General features: G+C 36.4%; 1 protein-coding gene across 4 annotated transcripts in view; it reads right to left on the bottom strand.

Annotated features, from left to right (window-relative positions):
- The window catches only part of TBC1D22A (TBC1 domain family member 22A), a 202,458-nt gene that overhangs the window by 120,869 nt on the left and 65,120 nt on the right, over positions 1-16,469 (bottom strand). For 3 of the 4 annotated variants that reach the window (XM_050914810.1, XM_050914805.1, XM_050914795.1), the window contains one exon: positions 9,051-9,160. In XM_050914810.1, coding sequence (XP_050770767.1) covers positions 9,051-9,160 — 110 coding nt within the window. The remainder of the gene's footprint in view (positions 1-9,050; positions 9,161-16,469) is intronic. The other variant, XM_050914797.1, reaches the window with a different exon arrangement.

The raw sequence follows: 16,469 nt of genomic DNA on the forward strand, positions 1-16,469 counted from the left end.
CACTGATAATGAAAGGAATAAGAGTATTCCCAAGCTGTTGTTTATTCATCAGAATAGAAGTTTCCATTCAACAATAAACTCACTTTCAGCAAGACAGAGCAATCTGTTTGCAACCATCAGCAGTCATCCCTATAATTATATATATTATCATTCATAAAGTTTTACAACACAACTTGCACTTTAATTCTAAAGTAAAAAGCTGTTACTTTTATAAGTGTTTTAAAACACAATTCTGATCAAGCAATCCACTGTTTTTCCTTAGAATAGTCGTAGCTTCAAGAAAAAAACCACCATGTTTTGTCTTTCTCAGGATCCAACTTGGACAAGACACTAGCATAAAATGAACAATCTGGATTTCTGGAAATTACTAAACAGTTATTACCATATAGAAGTTCTATCTCACAGATGGAGTTACACTGATAGTAGCTGCAGGAACAGACAGAGAGCATGAATATGCAGCTCAAACGTTAAGAGAACTACGTACAGAAATAACTACTGCTAGCATTTCTGACAATTCCTGACAGGAAGTCCTGACAGGACTTCCACATTTCTAAAACATACATTTCTGACTGGCATTAGGATCTGCTTATACAGAAATTGGAGCGCAACTGCAGTACTGTCTTTCAGTATCAGCTATACGATGTTAGTGGAGACTCTGAAGACTGCCTGGGAGACAGTTATATCATATATCACGGTTTCCCTGAACGCACCACATTTGCGGTGCTATGTTCAGCTAAGGAAAGCGTGAGGAAAGACTACCTCCTCCATTTAGCTAACCTTACCAGAAGCGCTGGGCTGATGCATACCGAGAAATCCTAGACAAGCTATCACTGCATTTGCACAGGTAGACCCTGCGGTACCTGTGATACAGAAACTTGACCTGTGCATGAAAGCACATATGCAATAGACACGTGGTTCACATGACAAGAGACAGATAACAGACAGATGCAGACACTTACAGTACATATTCCTTCTATCTGTCTATCTTGGCTAACGAACCCATATTCTCAGACAACAGATCTGCAATTTATCATAACCCTAAACTAGCTACCCAAATGAATTGCAGACATAATCAAGTAACTTGTCTTGCAGGAGTTTCATTCTTGAGAATGAAAAGGTACAAAGAAAGCTATCTTCGACCTATTTTTTCCCTAAAAATAAACCTTTGGAAGGTCCTGTGAAGAATTTTCAGAAGAGCTAGCGTCAGTTATTTCAGTAGGTACTTCTCAACATTTGAGCTTCATATTCATGCTATTTATCTGTTCTTGCAGACCTCTGAAAGGCTTTCCAAGCAGCATTCCATCCATCCATTATTCAGACTTGAGGTACATGTTAGCAACAACTTTCCGTAACTCAGGAGCGAGAAAGAATTTTGCAGGATTCCCTTTGCAGATCATAAATCATGCTATTTAATCAGCCACAGAAATAGCTAATATATACCTCAGTATACTCCAGTCCCTGGAAATTAATTATCTCCCTTTTATTCTAAAAATTCCCAGGCCCTGATAAATAATGATATTAATATTTTATTGCTATTTTTAATACATCTGGTTAGATCATTATGCAATGCATATATTTCCCCTTTGGTTATTTTATTACCATTATACTTGAACTTAAAATGAAGAGTTATACTCTACTTTATACATGAACATTACATTTTCAGATGGCACAGATCAGCATGAGCTTTTTACTTGAATGTTAACGAGACTTTATTGAGGAAAATGTTATAAAGGACGATTTAGTAATAAAAAAAAAGCTAATTACGATGGATATATGGGAATGTCTACTTAATTAAGTGGAAAAAATACTTGTGGGATAAGTTCGAGTTTTCCCATATGCACAGCCATTATTCCTACAGGTGAAAATGCAAAAATACTCATGCATCATCTACAGTTTAGAAGTGTTCTGAAGACAACCAGCTTTATCATGAGCATGGTAGATTGACATCTGAAACGTTTTATCTTTTGATTGTTCAACTTGAAATGCAAGACAAAATAGTTTTGGAAATTAACTAGCTATAAAAAACCCTAGGAATACATGATTCTTATTCACAATAGGAATGCACCAAAACACTGTTATATAGATTACAAATGTGAAATTATCAATTAATGTGTTGAAAATAATCAAGAATGGTGGTCTTATTTAGCCATATTTTGCACATGGCCACACACCCCCTCAGAAACAGGTTTTTATAAATCAGCATTAGAGCATCTGGAAAGAATACAGTCTGGAGACAAACTGGCTGGGGAGGAGTTCTGTGGAAAAGGACCTGGAAGTCTCAACAGACAGCAAGCTCAGACTGAGCTGGTGGTATGCAATGGCAGCAAAGGCGGCCAGCAGCCTCCCGGCCCAGTAGATGAAGGGAAGTGATTATCCCCACTCAGCACTCATTATGGAATCACTCAGGTTAGCAGGGATCTCTGGTGACCATCTAAGTCCAACCCCTGCCCAAAGCAGGGTCACCTGGAGCAAGCTGCTCAAAGCCATGTGCAGTCAGGTTTTGAACTCCAAGGATGAAGACTCTACAAGCTCTCTGACCAAACAGTTCCACAGTTCAATCACCTTTACTGTAAAGATTTTTTTTCTAATGTTTAAAAACAATTTCTTGTATTTCAAGACCACATCTAGAATACCACATCCAGTTTTAGGGACCCCAATACAAGAAAAGCATGAATAAACTGGAGCAAGGGCAAAAGGTCACCAAGATGCTCAGAGGTACAGAGCACATGCCCTGTGAGAGGCTGAGGGAACTGGGGTTGTTCAGCCTGAAGAAAAGAAGGCGTCAGAGGCACCTAATAGCAGCCTGCTAAAACCTACATTATCAAGAAGACAGAGCTCGATTTTTAATAGTGGGAGGATAAGAGAGAAGCAACATAAACAAACAAGTGTTCCATCTGGCTATAGGGAGAAACTTTTTCAACATGAGGACAATCAAGCATTGGAACAGGTTAACGCCTAGAGATCGTGCAGTCTCCATCCTTGGAGGTTTCAAGACCCAACTGGACAAAGCCCTCAGCAACTCGATCTGACCTCAGAGCTGACCCTAGTTTGAGCAGGAGGTTGGACTAGATGACCTGTAGAAGCCCCTTCCTACCAGAATTATCCTATGTTCTTATGATTTTAGAAGTTCTCATTTGTTTTCCTGAAATAAATAAGAAAAATCGCAGTGAGGTATAGTCTTTCTGGGACAAAAGCTAAAGAAAAAATTTGCAGCACATAGTCATGAAGCATTGAAAAGGAAAACCATTAGAGCATATCATCATCCAAAATTCACTGCTATAAGACAGTATATAGAGCTACAGATTACAAGATTAACTGACATCTTAGAAAGAGACAAATTTATATTTAAAAAATCTCCTGGATTTCTATTTTAATCAATTTTTTAAAAATTTCAATCAAATTGTGATGAGACATGTGTAGCCACTTAGGAGCCTATAACTAGAGAGAACAAACTGAGAAAGAAGGTGCAAAGTAATCTGAGAACACAAAATAGATTGAACTATTGAGCAATATCAAACATTAACTACTGGTAAAGTTCTGCAAAACTCTCTAACTGGAGCCAAAGACATACTTGCATAGAAACCCCCAGATCACCAAAAAACAGCACGAGTGAATCTGCTAAAGCAACAGATGATTTGACTAAGTTTTTTATTTCCTCTCTAGGCTAAGAGCTGCAAGCATGTAAGGAAGAGATTGTCATGCTGCTCAATGCCAACACTGTCTTTTATTCCATAGGTCCCTGTGGTCCAAAGATGTACTGTTATATTAAAAATACAGAGTCACATTATATAAAGAAGGGAGGGGGGGTAAGATGAGTGAGGAAAGGAGAAATAATAGATACTATCTGTAACAAAACTCGACCAAGAAATACATATTTCTTAATAACACCTTTGACAATTCTGGAATCAAGAAAATGAGATAGTCGGGATGGGCTGGAAAAATAAATGAGTTTTCTGTTAAGAATAATAAAGGGATACAAATACAATCATTATTCCATTACACTCTTATGCGTTGGAAAGACACACACACACACACAAAAAAAGTATCTCGCTCGTATTAGTCAAAAATTTCACAACAGAACCCTAATCGTTATCAAAGTACACGCTTTAAACTTATCCAATACTAGTAGGTCAACATCAAATGGAAGCCTATATTGATGAATAAATTCATGGAAACTTTCTGCAGAGATTCTTAGATTGCAGTTATCACCACATGTCACATAGTCCTCAAATCCTTGTATGGTTTATTCAGACGTCTCAGACAAATTATCAGTAGTGACACATGAGTCTCTTATGACATATTTTCACAGAAAAAAGGAAACGTAATAGCACTAATCTTGTTTGGGATTCTCCTTTGGTTTTGTGGTTTTATGTTATCTGGTTTTGTGGCTTTGTGAGAGAGAAGCAGTTTTTCCTGGTTGTCTGTAAAGACATTCCATTATCTATAGCAGATCATATGGAAAACACTAAGGGAGCAGTAAGAACTAATTTAATTATTATTTCCAAGAAACAATCAGCAGCAACTTTCTTGACAAGTAGAGAGACTTAAGCAGATCATCTAGACTACTGCATATTGGCAACAAGCTTGGTAAGTTGAGAATCTACAGCTGTTAAAGTAAATCTATGTCCTAGCTGTCATGATCCTGCCTTCGCTCTGCTGTGTAGTTCTACTCATTTCTTTGCTATGGTACCTATTCAAGGTGTTCACCCCTTAAACCAATCAGTGCTTTTTTGTTTTCTTGTGTTGTCAGGCAGTTCAGCTCTGTGAATCAGCTCACAACAGGTAGCACTCAGCAAGGGATAGACAAGAATAAACATTCAGGTGCAGACAAGAGCATAGGATTATTACAATTTGATGTAAATCAGCTTATGCAATTTGGGGCATGATTTGACCTTAAGTTTAATGACTCCAGGTCCTACCTAACCCTTCCCCATCTAGTTCTTGCCCTCTGCCAGTGGATTTGGTGATTGTGCACCCAGAATTCAGTTCAGTTAGAATCACAGAATCATACAATGGTTTGGGTCGGAAGGGACCTTTAAAGATCATCTAGTCCAACATCCCACCATGGGCAGGGACATCTTTCACTAGATTTGGTTGCTTAAAGCCACATCAAACCTGACCTTGAACACTTCCAGGGATGGAGCATCCACAACTTTTCTGGGCTGATTCATCATAAAAAATGTATTCCTTATGTCCAATCTAAATCTACCCTCTTTCAGTTTAAAACCGTTGCCCCTTGTCCTGTCCCTACAGGCCCTGGTAAAAAGTCTCTCTCCATCTTTCTTATGAGCCCCCTTTAAGTATGGAAAGGCTGCAATAAGGTCTCCTTGGAGCCTTCTCTTCTCCAGGCTGAACAACCCCAACTCTCTCAGCCTTTCTTCATAGGAGAGGTGTTCCAGCCCTCTGATCATTTTCATGGCCCTCCTCTGGACCCGCTCCAACAGGTCCATGTCTTTCCTGTGCTGGGATCTCCTGAACTGGATGCAGTACTCCAGGTGGGGTCTCACCTGAGCGGAGTAGAGGGGCAGAATCACCTCCCTCGACCTGCTGGCCACGCTTCTTTTGATGCGGCCCAGGATACGATTGGCTTTCTGGGCTGCAAGCGCACATTGCCGGCTCATGTCCAATTTTTTGTCCACCAGTACCCCCAAGTCCTTCTCCACAGGGCTGCTCCCAATCCATTCATCCTCCAATCTGTATTGATATTGGGGATTGCCCTGACCCAGGTGCAAGACCTTGCACTTGGCGTTGTTGACTTCATGAGGTTCACACGTGCCCACTCCTCAAGCCTGTCAAGGTCCCTCTGGATGGCATCCCTTCCGTAAAACAATCTTTATTCTCTGTGGTTTTTTATCCTCTTCCTTTCAATGAGCCAATTTCTTATTGGGTTAGTTCTCCCAACAAACTCAACCTGCAACTGTATGACTGTTCTATCTGACAAGTAAAGTGGTATCAACACAGAACCGAACCAGAACAGGAGAATGGGAGAAAAAAACCAAGCAAACCCTTTCATTTCAGCAGCACTCTGCAGTTGCACTGAATTAACTGTAACATCATTAGTCACACCACTAGCATAATCTTTCAAGCCTGCTTTTGATAGATGAGTGCATCCTTGAATACATCCAATTGATAACCATTCCATTTGTGTAAGAGCTTAAAATTGTAATTCCATTGCAATTAGTTTCAATATTTTGCTTATCAGTACTCGATGGTTTCGTATGAAAACAGAATTTTAAGGAGAAATGATGTAATTTCTGAACTTCCTTTTCTAGAAAAAAAACAGAGCAGCAGGCCTGTGACAGAAGATGTTCCAGGAACAGGTAAAACAGTTGGAGGGCTTGCATTTCTTTACCTGGCTTTCTTCCTTTCAAGTAGATTCCAAGGTCTTACTCTTTTTCTTTATACGTTTTCACATATTTTTGATAAGTGAACAAATATTTTTAAATGCAAACCAGCATTTTTTTACAGGAATCAACATAAGACAACTATGCTTTTCAACAATGCTACACAAAACATTGAGCTACTACTCATTTGACCTTTAACCAGGAGAAACACACTTAAAATACCTTCAAAGAAGTTAAAGACTGTTTGTTGACTTAATTTTATAACAGTTTTGTCAAAAATGATCTCTGTTACAAGTTTAAATTCACAATATGCCTTAGCCAACATGCCTTAGCCAATGAAACATTCATATTAAAACATAAGTCATAGGCAAGAATATGTTAAAGCACTTCTAAAAATACTAAGTACCATAAGGAAAGAAATATCTGTCAAAAAAATGCCATCAAAATAAAGAATCTGGAAAACATTAATTTAGTTTCACTGAAAAGTACAGCTTCAATTCATAGGAATTTTTATGGTTATTCACATTTTATGATGATTTATTAATGATTGGAGGATAGCCATTTTCCACACATGTAAATTCAATCTCCAGCGTCTTTGCTACATTAAAACCACTTGGAGAAACAAAACCTCAAATTTTCAAGCATTTGTCCAAAGCATTTCAAAACAAATAAAGTTACATGGGACTTATCAAAAGGATTGAATCTAATAAGTTGTCCTGGTTTCGGGTGGGATAGAGTTAATTTTCTTCCTAGTAGCTGGTATAATGTTATGTTTTGGATTTAGTAGGAAAATAAGGTTGATAACACATTGATGTTTTTAGTATAAACACTACTTAGCAACAATTAAGTCAAGGATTTTTCAGCTTCTCATGCCCAGCCTGCAAGAAGGCTGGAGGGGCACAAGAAGCTGGGAGGGGACACAGCCAGGACAGCTGACCCAAACTGGCCAAAGGAATATTCCATACCATATGACATCATGCCCAGTATATAAACTGGAGGGAGCTGGCCGGGAGGGGTGGATCGCTGCTCGGGAACTAACTGGGCATCAGTCGGCGAGTGGTAAGCAATTGCATTGTGCATCATTTGTTTTGTATATTCTAATGATTTTAGTATTACTATTGTCATATTATTATCATTATTTTTCCTTCCTTTCTGTCCTATTAAACTGTCTTTATCTCAACCCATGAGGTTTTTTTTTCTTTTCCATTCTGTCCCCCATCCCACCAGGCGGGGGGAGTGAGCAAGCGTCTGCGTGGTGCTTAGTTGCTGGCTGGGGTTAAACCACGACATAAATACAGTAGAAGAACTTGTCCATCACCTCATCTTTTAAGAGAATGTTAGGAATAAATCAACCAAAGTTTTTCTATCCCTGTAACAATTTGTATTGTCAGCAAAATAATACTGAAACAATTTCACAGAAAAGATCCTCTACACTATACAAGTAGCTCATTTGAAAGCAGGGAATAATCAGAAAGAGAAGGTATCAACATAAAAAAAGAAAAGAAGAAGCAGCAATCTGCTCAATATTTGTAACTGTAATTTATTTTCTAATCAGCTCACTGAAAGCAGCAAATGAACCCTGACTGCAAACATCTGCCTACCAAACATCACTAAAAACAATTCTTTGTTGCCAGTGCAAAATAGAAATCATCACCTTTCAGAAACTTTCACATTTCTAGCAAAGGTCAATTTTGGTCCCATCGTAATGCAGGAATTCACAATGACTTATTTTGGTGCATATATTCTAAGTTTACAAAATTAGATTACTTTTCCTTTCTAGCAAGATTCAAAATGTTTATCTCAAATGACACAGATCTGAAAAACAGATATTAGATAAATACTATTTGATGCCTATTGCAACACAAAGTCTATAAAATTTAATTCAGGTAACTTTTTTTTAAACTGAAAAGTCCAAAGTTTCTACTTTATGGTGCATCAGTGTTACAGCACTGTAGTGTTTTAATACACTAAATATCAAATACAGATGTTTGGACTCCCATTTAATCTATGGTAGATTGTATGGATTCCTCCCTCACCTAAATGCAAGATGTTCAGCTACATATTTACTATTTCTTGTAGATCCTTCTAATCTTCATAAAATTATATGCCGACAAATGCGAACGTGTACACACAAATCCACTGTTCTTAGTCTGTAACTTGCTGCACTTAACAGAAAATTGTGCCCACATTTATAGCTTCTCCACATAGAAAAAATTCAAACACTCAATGAAGTAGCCTAAGTATCAAGTTTTAAATGGATGTTTTAAAAATATGAAGATAATTTCAGGAACTATTAAGACAGTAATTGTTTATAGGTTGCTATATTAATGACTTAAAAATGAATAAACAAGCCAGCTTTTCATCACCTCAGTGAGACCATTTTACTTGGAGACTTGAGCAAACATTCTCCATGCTTGGTGACTGAGGTGCACAACATGCCTCTGGAATTGGAGATTTCAACTCTGCTCTAGAACATCATACTACAATGAAACATGCAGACATTTTGATGAAAAGAAGTTGCACAATTTTTTTTTCCTTTTCCTTTCTTAACACTATGCCAAACTTGCAGCAGATTTCTCCAATGCGAAAACCTACTTCTCCCCTGTTTTTCATAGATGTACTCTTTCTTAACAACCTTAAAGTAGTTCAAAGCCATGACATTAATCAGTTAACTCCACTACTTACAGACAGAAAAAATCAATTTACCTGAATGCCATCAAGCAACTTGCTCATGCACCAGTAACTGTCAGCCTCTATGTTCTGCAGCACTTCTTCAGGCAGACTGGAAACATCAAAATTTTCCACTTCTTCTTCTTCTGTTTCAGGAAAAGAGAGAGAAAGACAAGTCAATGAAGTGCACAGAATAAATAAAGCAAGGATGAGGAAAATAATTGAAAACAACCACAACCACCACTTATCTTCTAGTCAGAAACTTCAACGCACATTTACTTTAACAGGGATTAAATGAATCATTTATTGCTCAACTGTGTCATCTAATGGCTTTAAATGTTAATGAATACTTAATTTCTTGCAGACTGTGAAAATCTCAAATCATGCCTGGTTAACCAGAATTAATATATAATAAATTACTTCATTCTAAACATTTCACACCTGAAAGAGGATCACCAGAAGCACTTTGAGAGCCCTCAAGCTATGTATGAACAACCTCTGCAGAACATGTCTATGTTTGCATCATGCACAGCAAAATACGTTGCCAGTTTTGACAGAAGAAAAAGCTCTGAAAAATACTTTTTAGAAAACCAGTGAAAATTATTTAGAAAGCTGACTACAGCTTTTCAAGGAGGATTTTTCAGGCAAGCATTTGGAATCAGAAGGAAATCAGACAAAAGGAAGGAGATGATTCCTGCCCCCCACCCCAAAAAACCCCATGATTCTCAATACTGGAAAAGCATAGAACTCCAACGAAGTCTAATTCATGGAAACTGAGTCACACAAGTGTGTTATAAGAAATTCATGTTTCGCTATGAACTGAAATTTTACCACCTAAGCCACGTTGTTTTATTTTTAAACCATGGCATCTGAATTAATCCATTTTGAAAAGAGCACAGAATGTGCTGCCCTGCCAGCTGACTCCCAAAGCTCCCATACAGCCCCAGAAGAGAGTTTAACATGAGCTGGGAATGCTCTGAGTAAATGCTGTAGCTTCCCTCTTGCAGCAGCTCACAGGATCTTACTGTACCAAGATAAGAATCAAAGCAGCATCTTTCCCAGCCCTGGCTTCTTCTCAAGGAGGGGGAGGTGCAGAAGAGAGAGGTGTTTGATTCTACTTAAACAGAGTATGATATACCAAAGAAGGAATTTCCTCCATTACACAACTGCAAGGTAGATTAGAATAAACAGTAAGAGAAAACCAAGAATATGTAATATCTTAAAACTCCTCTATTATCTGTCTCATAGCTTTGCAGTATGTCATTACAGAAGCCTAAGTACATCTTTAGGTTGTCACATTTGATTATGCTACCTTAAAGCACTTATTTGTCAATTGGTAACAACCACGAGCATTACACGTTATAAAATAATTTTAACATACCAGCGATTTACCACTACTAGTAGACACTGGTAGCAAGGTGTTACCAAAGCATTCTTGTTTGCACTGGTGTCTACATGTGGGTGTGTGTCTTTTAAGGGATCATTGGTTTTGGATTGTGAAATACTAATAGCTGTAGGACAAGGAGATTAGGTTGTGCTAATAAAACATTAGTTAAGATATTGGGAAACCTGGTAAGTAAAACAGGAGATTGCAGCAGAGACTCCATAAAATAAAAGCACATGATGATCTCAGAGGTGGCAGGACTGTAAACCATGCACTGGTAGTCACTTATTGGTGCCACCTTTGCGTTGGAGTACAGTTTTAAAAATCCAGTTTTTAAAAGAAGATCAACAAACAAGTATCCAACATATTTTAAATACCCTATATAATAAACTCAGATATAACACTGTCTTGCAAAACAATGAAGAAAGAGTGACTAGCAGACTGCAACAGCAAATTTCTTTAATAGCAGATCCTTTTGTGAGGAGGAAGAAACTCCTTACCCAATGTCAGCAGCATATTCCTCCCAGCAAAAAGGAGGACAGACCTCCCAGAACTCAGTATCATACTCCTCTCCCAGCAATGGACAGCAAATTCTCACAATGCTCTGTGGAAAATGGGGGTAACATAGGCAGTAATTGGGAGGTAATACTCCCCTCCAACATCTTTCTGTTCAGTTCCCATCACTTTCTCTATCAGACTCCCCTCATTAAAGACACCTTCTAGAACAAACTTGGGTTCATTTCACTTATTAAATCTAGCCCCTTCAGAAAAAGCACGTTAAGAGAAAAGCCTAGCATAATATAAAAGATAAAAGTTTTTTCACGATAAAGATGCTTGAATACAATGGAGATAACAAGAAAGGATTGAAGGCAAACAGACCAACATTAAAAAAAACCCCAAAACGTCTAGCAATGAAGAAACCTAACTCAGATTAGACAAGTAGCTAAGGTGATGTACATTTGGCAAAATCAATCCAAACTGAAATGCCAGTTCCGCAGCTCAAAAAGAAGACAACAGAAAGGTCCCTCAAAGTCCAAAAAAAGGAGCAAATTACTATTGCCAACATGTCCTTTACTAAGTCCACTAACAGAAAAATTACTAAGATTACTCACAAGACTTACTCACAGAAAGACTGAAGATTATTGGACTTAACTTGGACAAAAAAAAGCCAATTTAAGATGACAAGTTTCATATGAACCTGTGAAAAAAATCAGTATTAAGTATCTACCTATCTACCTCCAACCTGATGTGCCTTGAGATTTTAAAACAAACAAGAAAATCCCACAATTTTCAGCAGATAAGCCCTTTTTAATAGTTCAGAAATGAAAATTAAGGATTAATATTCCCATTAATTTAGAAGAGAAAGACTTTTCCAGACAGAAAAGATGATGAATGATGTATCCTTTACAGCAGGAACACATTTTTTGGTATATCCTATACATGTTAGCTCATAAAAATGCCTTACAGTTATACAGTTTACGTTTATTATATATTCATAAACTAGTGCCCCAGGAAAAAAAGTCTAGTTAATATTTTTAATTTTCATTTTAATATTTTAAAGAGCGAAAAAAGGAGTAATCCATTCTCTCTCTGCCTCATAATGTCTACAGAAAAAACAATAAATGAACCAGAGTTCCTCATATTTATATAAAACACAAACATATATTGAACTTTATTCCCCTTGAAAGAAGCAGTCTTCAGGCCCTCCTTCACTAAACACTTGCTGAAAGAACGAGACTACAACTACTTAGACAGTGCGTTCCTTTGCAAATTTCCTGCCTTTGAGCACCTTTTCTTTTCATGATACTGCTATCACATTTCTGAACAAAAAGGAAGTTATAAACCATAGCACAACACAGTAACTATTCTACAGGTAGGCATGAAAAGATAACAAATGAAAAAGACTTTTTATCTTCTCTTTCTCATCTTTCTTATCTTACCTCTTTTTTGTCCTTCTCTTTCAAAATCTACCATTTCACACTGTATTCTCATACCAGGATTTAAACCAACAAAAAAACTGAAGATACACCTAACCATTGAAGGTGAGTGTCTTCACCTCCCTTCACAGCCAACACAGAAAAACAAGTAGTGACAGAGTATTAGCTGTCTTGTTCTAGAGTAGAAACCTAAAATAAATCAGGTGAATAACATCCAAAGAAAATCCCGTTTCTCGATATTAGCTATAACTTGAACTTAAAAGGATTGCCTCAGAATGCAGACCTCTAAACTGTGAAAGTCTACACTTCACTGAAATAAGACTTTAAACACCCATCAAAAGACTTCCCATCTTGTGACTGAACTACCTGCAACAAGGAAAAATGACAGGCTGCAAGAAAACAACAGCAGTTTGAGAAACAAGGCTGAAGCAATTTGGACAGCAAAGACACTCCAGCATTAATATTTTGGAAAAAATAGATTCTAATTGTTCTAGTAAGGAAGGACTATCAAATTAGAAAAACAATTTTTTAAATTTTTTTCCCACAAAATAGAATATAGCTTTTAAGAAACATCTTCCAATGGTTCCAATTACTTTTCATCACAAGTACGTTCAGCAAGCACAAATAGGATGTCAGGACAGGCCCTTCTGAAAAGAACATAGGTCTGATGTAAATTCACTATTCTAAGTAGAATTCTCATTATTCCACAGGAAAAAAAAAATGATTAGAGATGGAAAGGCAACAATTATCAAGTTCTTTCTGCTGTAGTTTGGGTGATCCTATAAATCAAAAGATACAGATAGCATTTAGGAACCATCTGATTCTTTCACTAAAAGAATCCATAGTCCCTAAATATAATGTCACAGAGTCAGAAGCTCAACCATTACACAAATAAAAATAGCACTTTTAGGAAGTACTCATCCAGTGTTCTTGTTCTGTCTCTCCCTTTGGAAGAGACATCCAAGAACATTACACTTTTCTGTGGCTTATATTGACTGATCTCTAGCATCTTCATAAGCCTCTTAAATGTAAAACAAATATTCAGGATTTTCTATATGTTCTTTAAATATATAAGCTACTTCCAGTCCAATTTTCATTCTCATTGTGCTTCTCATGCATCACTAAGTCATCTCTTCTAATGTCAGATAATAAAGTTTTGAAATACCAAAAAAAAAAAATCTAATTAAATGTGTAAGAACTCAATTGTATTTCAATTATACACTAGTAGTACTTACTCTGTGTAAAACAACTGTCTCAAACTTTAGCTTAAAATTCTGCAACCAAGTATTTCAAAGAGTAAATCTAATTACTTAGAGGTATATTAAAATACATTTTTCATTAGATCAGGTAGGAATTATATTTTTGTGTATGTTGTATTAACTGGTACTTTTTGATTTAAATGTGGTGTACGCTGAACAAGGAGGTACACTGTAGAAGCCATCCAGACACTAAATCTAATAAAGAAGGCACAGCATCACAAAAGCCACCAAACAAGCAAGTGCTCAGTGATGTGGAATGGTTTCTCTTGCTTCAATTCACCTTAACTTACTGCACTTTGTTGAGGAAGTTCAAAACTGACTCTGCATATCTGAACGACCCTTTTCCACACTATAGCTGAAATAAAAAAAGGCCATCCATTTTCATGACAAGCTCCAATTAAGGAACATTTGATGGGCAGAATAATACACAAAATAACAGTTTATATATTTAACGTTTATTCATTTATTTGTGTGGGCACATAGTGCGAAGTGCTTCTTTTAAGGGGAAAAGCAATCAAGCCACGTGTTACTCCCTCTTCTTTTTTTTTTTTTTTCCTTCTTATCTGGATGAAGAAATAAACACTCTAGAGGAGTTCAGAAAAGAAAGAGCAGAAGGGATGTCAGGACAAACAACAGAAGAAGCAAAAATAACCATCCCAAAAGTACATGAGATATTATTTCAATTTAAGACTTGTGCTTGAAAACAGAATTGCAAATTCTGGTTTTAGATAACTTTAAATTTATTTTCAATGAGTGAAATCTGAATGGACAGTAATATAAAGATTAAATAACAAGAATATGGGGGGAAAACAGCAGGCCAGTGTGTACATGTGTCAATATCTGGGGGGAAAAAAGATCACTGCATAAAATTTCCCGATTACAAAGTCTCACAGCAACGTTTCTCATTTTCTTCAGTTTCCTGCAGAGATCTTTATCATGTTATCTATGTGATTTTAGAAGACAGCAAAATAGTTGCCTGGAGGAAAACTGCTGTAGCACAGAGTCAATGACATGCTGATCTGAATATGTGCATTGCTGTAAGCATGGTATTAGCTGTTCTTTACTCATTCCCAGTGTATGCTTCTGAAACTTCCCACAGTGCGAAAAGAATGAGTAACTTTTTCTAAACAGCTTTAACTGGATCCAATCCCATAGGCAGAGACATTAGGATAAAATGAAAAATTAAAAAAAATTATTACTTACAACTACTTACGGTTTTATTTTTCCAATGACAGTAGAAAATAAATGTGCTAAACAAATGATAATGGCTTGCTTCCATTAAAAATAGGTTTTAATACAAGATTAAGTCTCATTGATGATTTTGGTGGAAGTTGTTCAAAATGTTACAATTAAGTTCATATCTGATCTCTGTCTTTTAGATGTATTTGATTTCTTCTAAAAAATGCTTGAATTTCACCTTTTCAGTACAGATCACGGGTAAAAACATCTGCCATTACAGACAGATGGAATCATACAATACAAATTATTGCATTAAAGAACGGGAAAATTTTAATTTCGGAGAGAATTTTATTTATGAAGAAATCATGTCCTGAAATAAAACTAAAATACTGAAAACATGACATTATTAAAATGGGTTAATGATATTGCTACAGTAACTAGCAGCCCTCTCAATGCATCCAAATAGCCATCTGTGTCCAACTGTGTTCAAATGCAACCAACAGAAAGGCAACCTGCATTCAGAATTTCTCTATACCTGTTACTTACACCAACACTAATACTCAGTCTTTATAAAGTTGGAAAGAAATGAATGTAACTTGATAGTTCTACTACTTCATTACACTAAGCAAGCTCATACAAAAAATATGTCTATTAAATAAAGCATACATTCTTTCAAAGGAAACTAATTTTTAATGAAACAGACATTTAATTGGCTTAATAATGTTTTAATTTTAGCTTTTTATGTTGAAATGGTGTTTCAGCACTCAGTATCAGGCAAAACTCAGATGAATTACTGGAGTGGGAGATAGGGGACGAGATGGATGGCGGTATAAGAAAGATCCAGTGCTGAAGCCCAGAATAGACTGTAAGATCATCAATAAATTATGATCGTTCTTTAAATACACCCAATATACAAAATAATACACAGAAATATTAGAAAGGTTAATTCTCTGAACATCTTAAAATTGTTCTTTTTTTAGCACTAATTTGTGTAAACGTATTTCTCATCTAATGTGTGAAAAGTATTACCATATATTTCAAGTCCAAATTATATCGCTCTTACAGAGATGCAAGGAAATCATTCTGACTGTACATGCACAGGTACTTGTCTGTATAAAGTTTACTTTGTTGTAATCTACTTTAGATGTTGTATCTTCAGATAGACCTAACCTAAAAGTTACCAGCTAAGTATACAAACTACAAAACTATACTCATATGATTGCATGCAGATGTGCACAGTAACATTTCCACATCTAGAAGAACTTACATACTCCACTTCAAACCCAGTTTTCAAAAAGCTTTATGAAACAGCTATGCAGTCACTGCTGCACTAAGGCAATATTTTTCTAAGGAGATCAGGACATAGCAGAGCATTTAAATGTAAATTCTTTCAGTAACAACTACCTAATTAAATATGTACATAACTACATCAGTATCTCTCATTGAAAAAAATCCTAATTACATACTTATTGATAGAAATAGCTTTTGAGCTGTTAAGGATTAATCACCAAAGTAAAAATTTCCATTTCTTTGTGATACTGCAGTCACAAAGGTAAAATTAAAAAAAATAAAAAGAACTCAATTATCTTATCAGTCCAGGTTTAGGTAAGCATGACCTTATTGCATTTCAAATATGCCCCTATTACCAGTCATGTTCTCACAGACACAATGTATTGTTGACTTGTCTGTTTTAACA

This window comes from Gymnogyps californianus, chromosome 1 (assembly GCF_018139145.2).
Source record: "Gymnogyps californianus isolate 813 chromosome 1, ASM1813914v2, whole genome shotgun sequence".
NCBI classification, from domain to species: domain Eukaryota; kingdom Metazoa; phylum Chordata; class Aves; order Accipitriformes; family Cathartidae; genus Gymnogyps; species Gymnogyps californianus.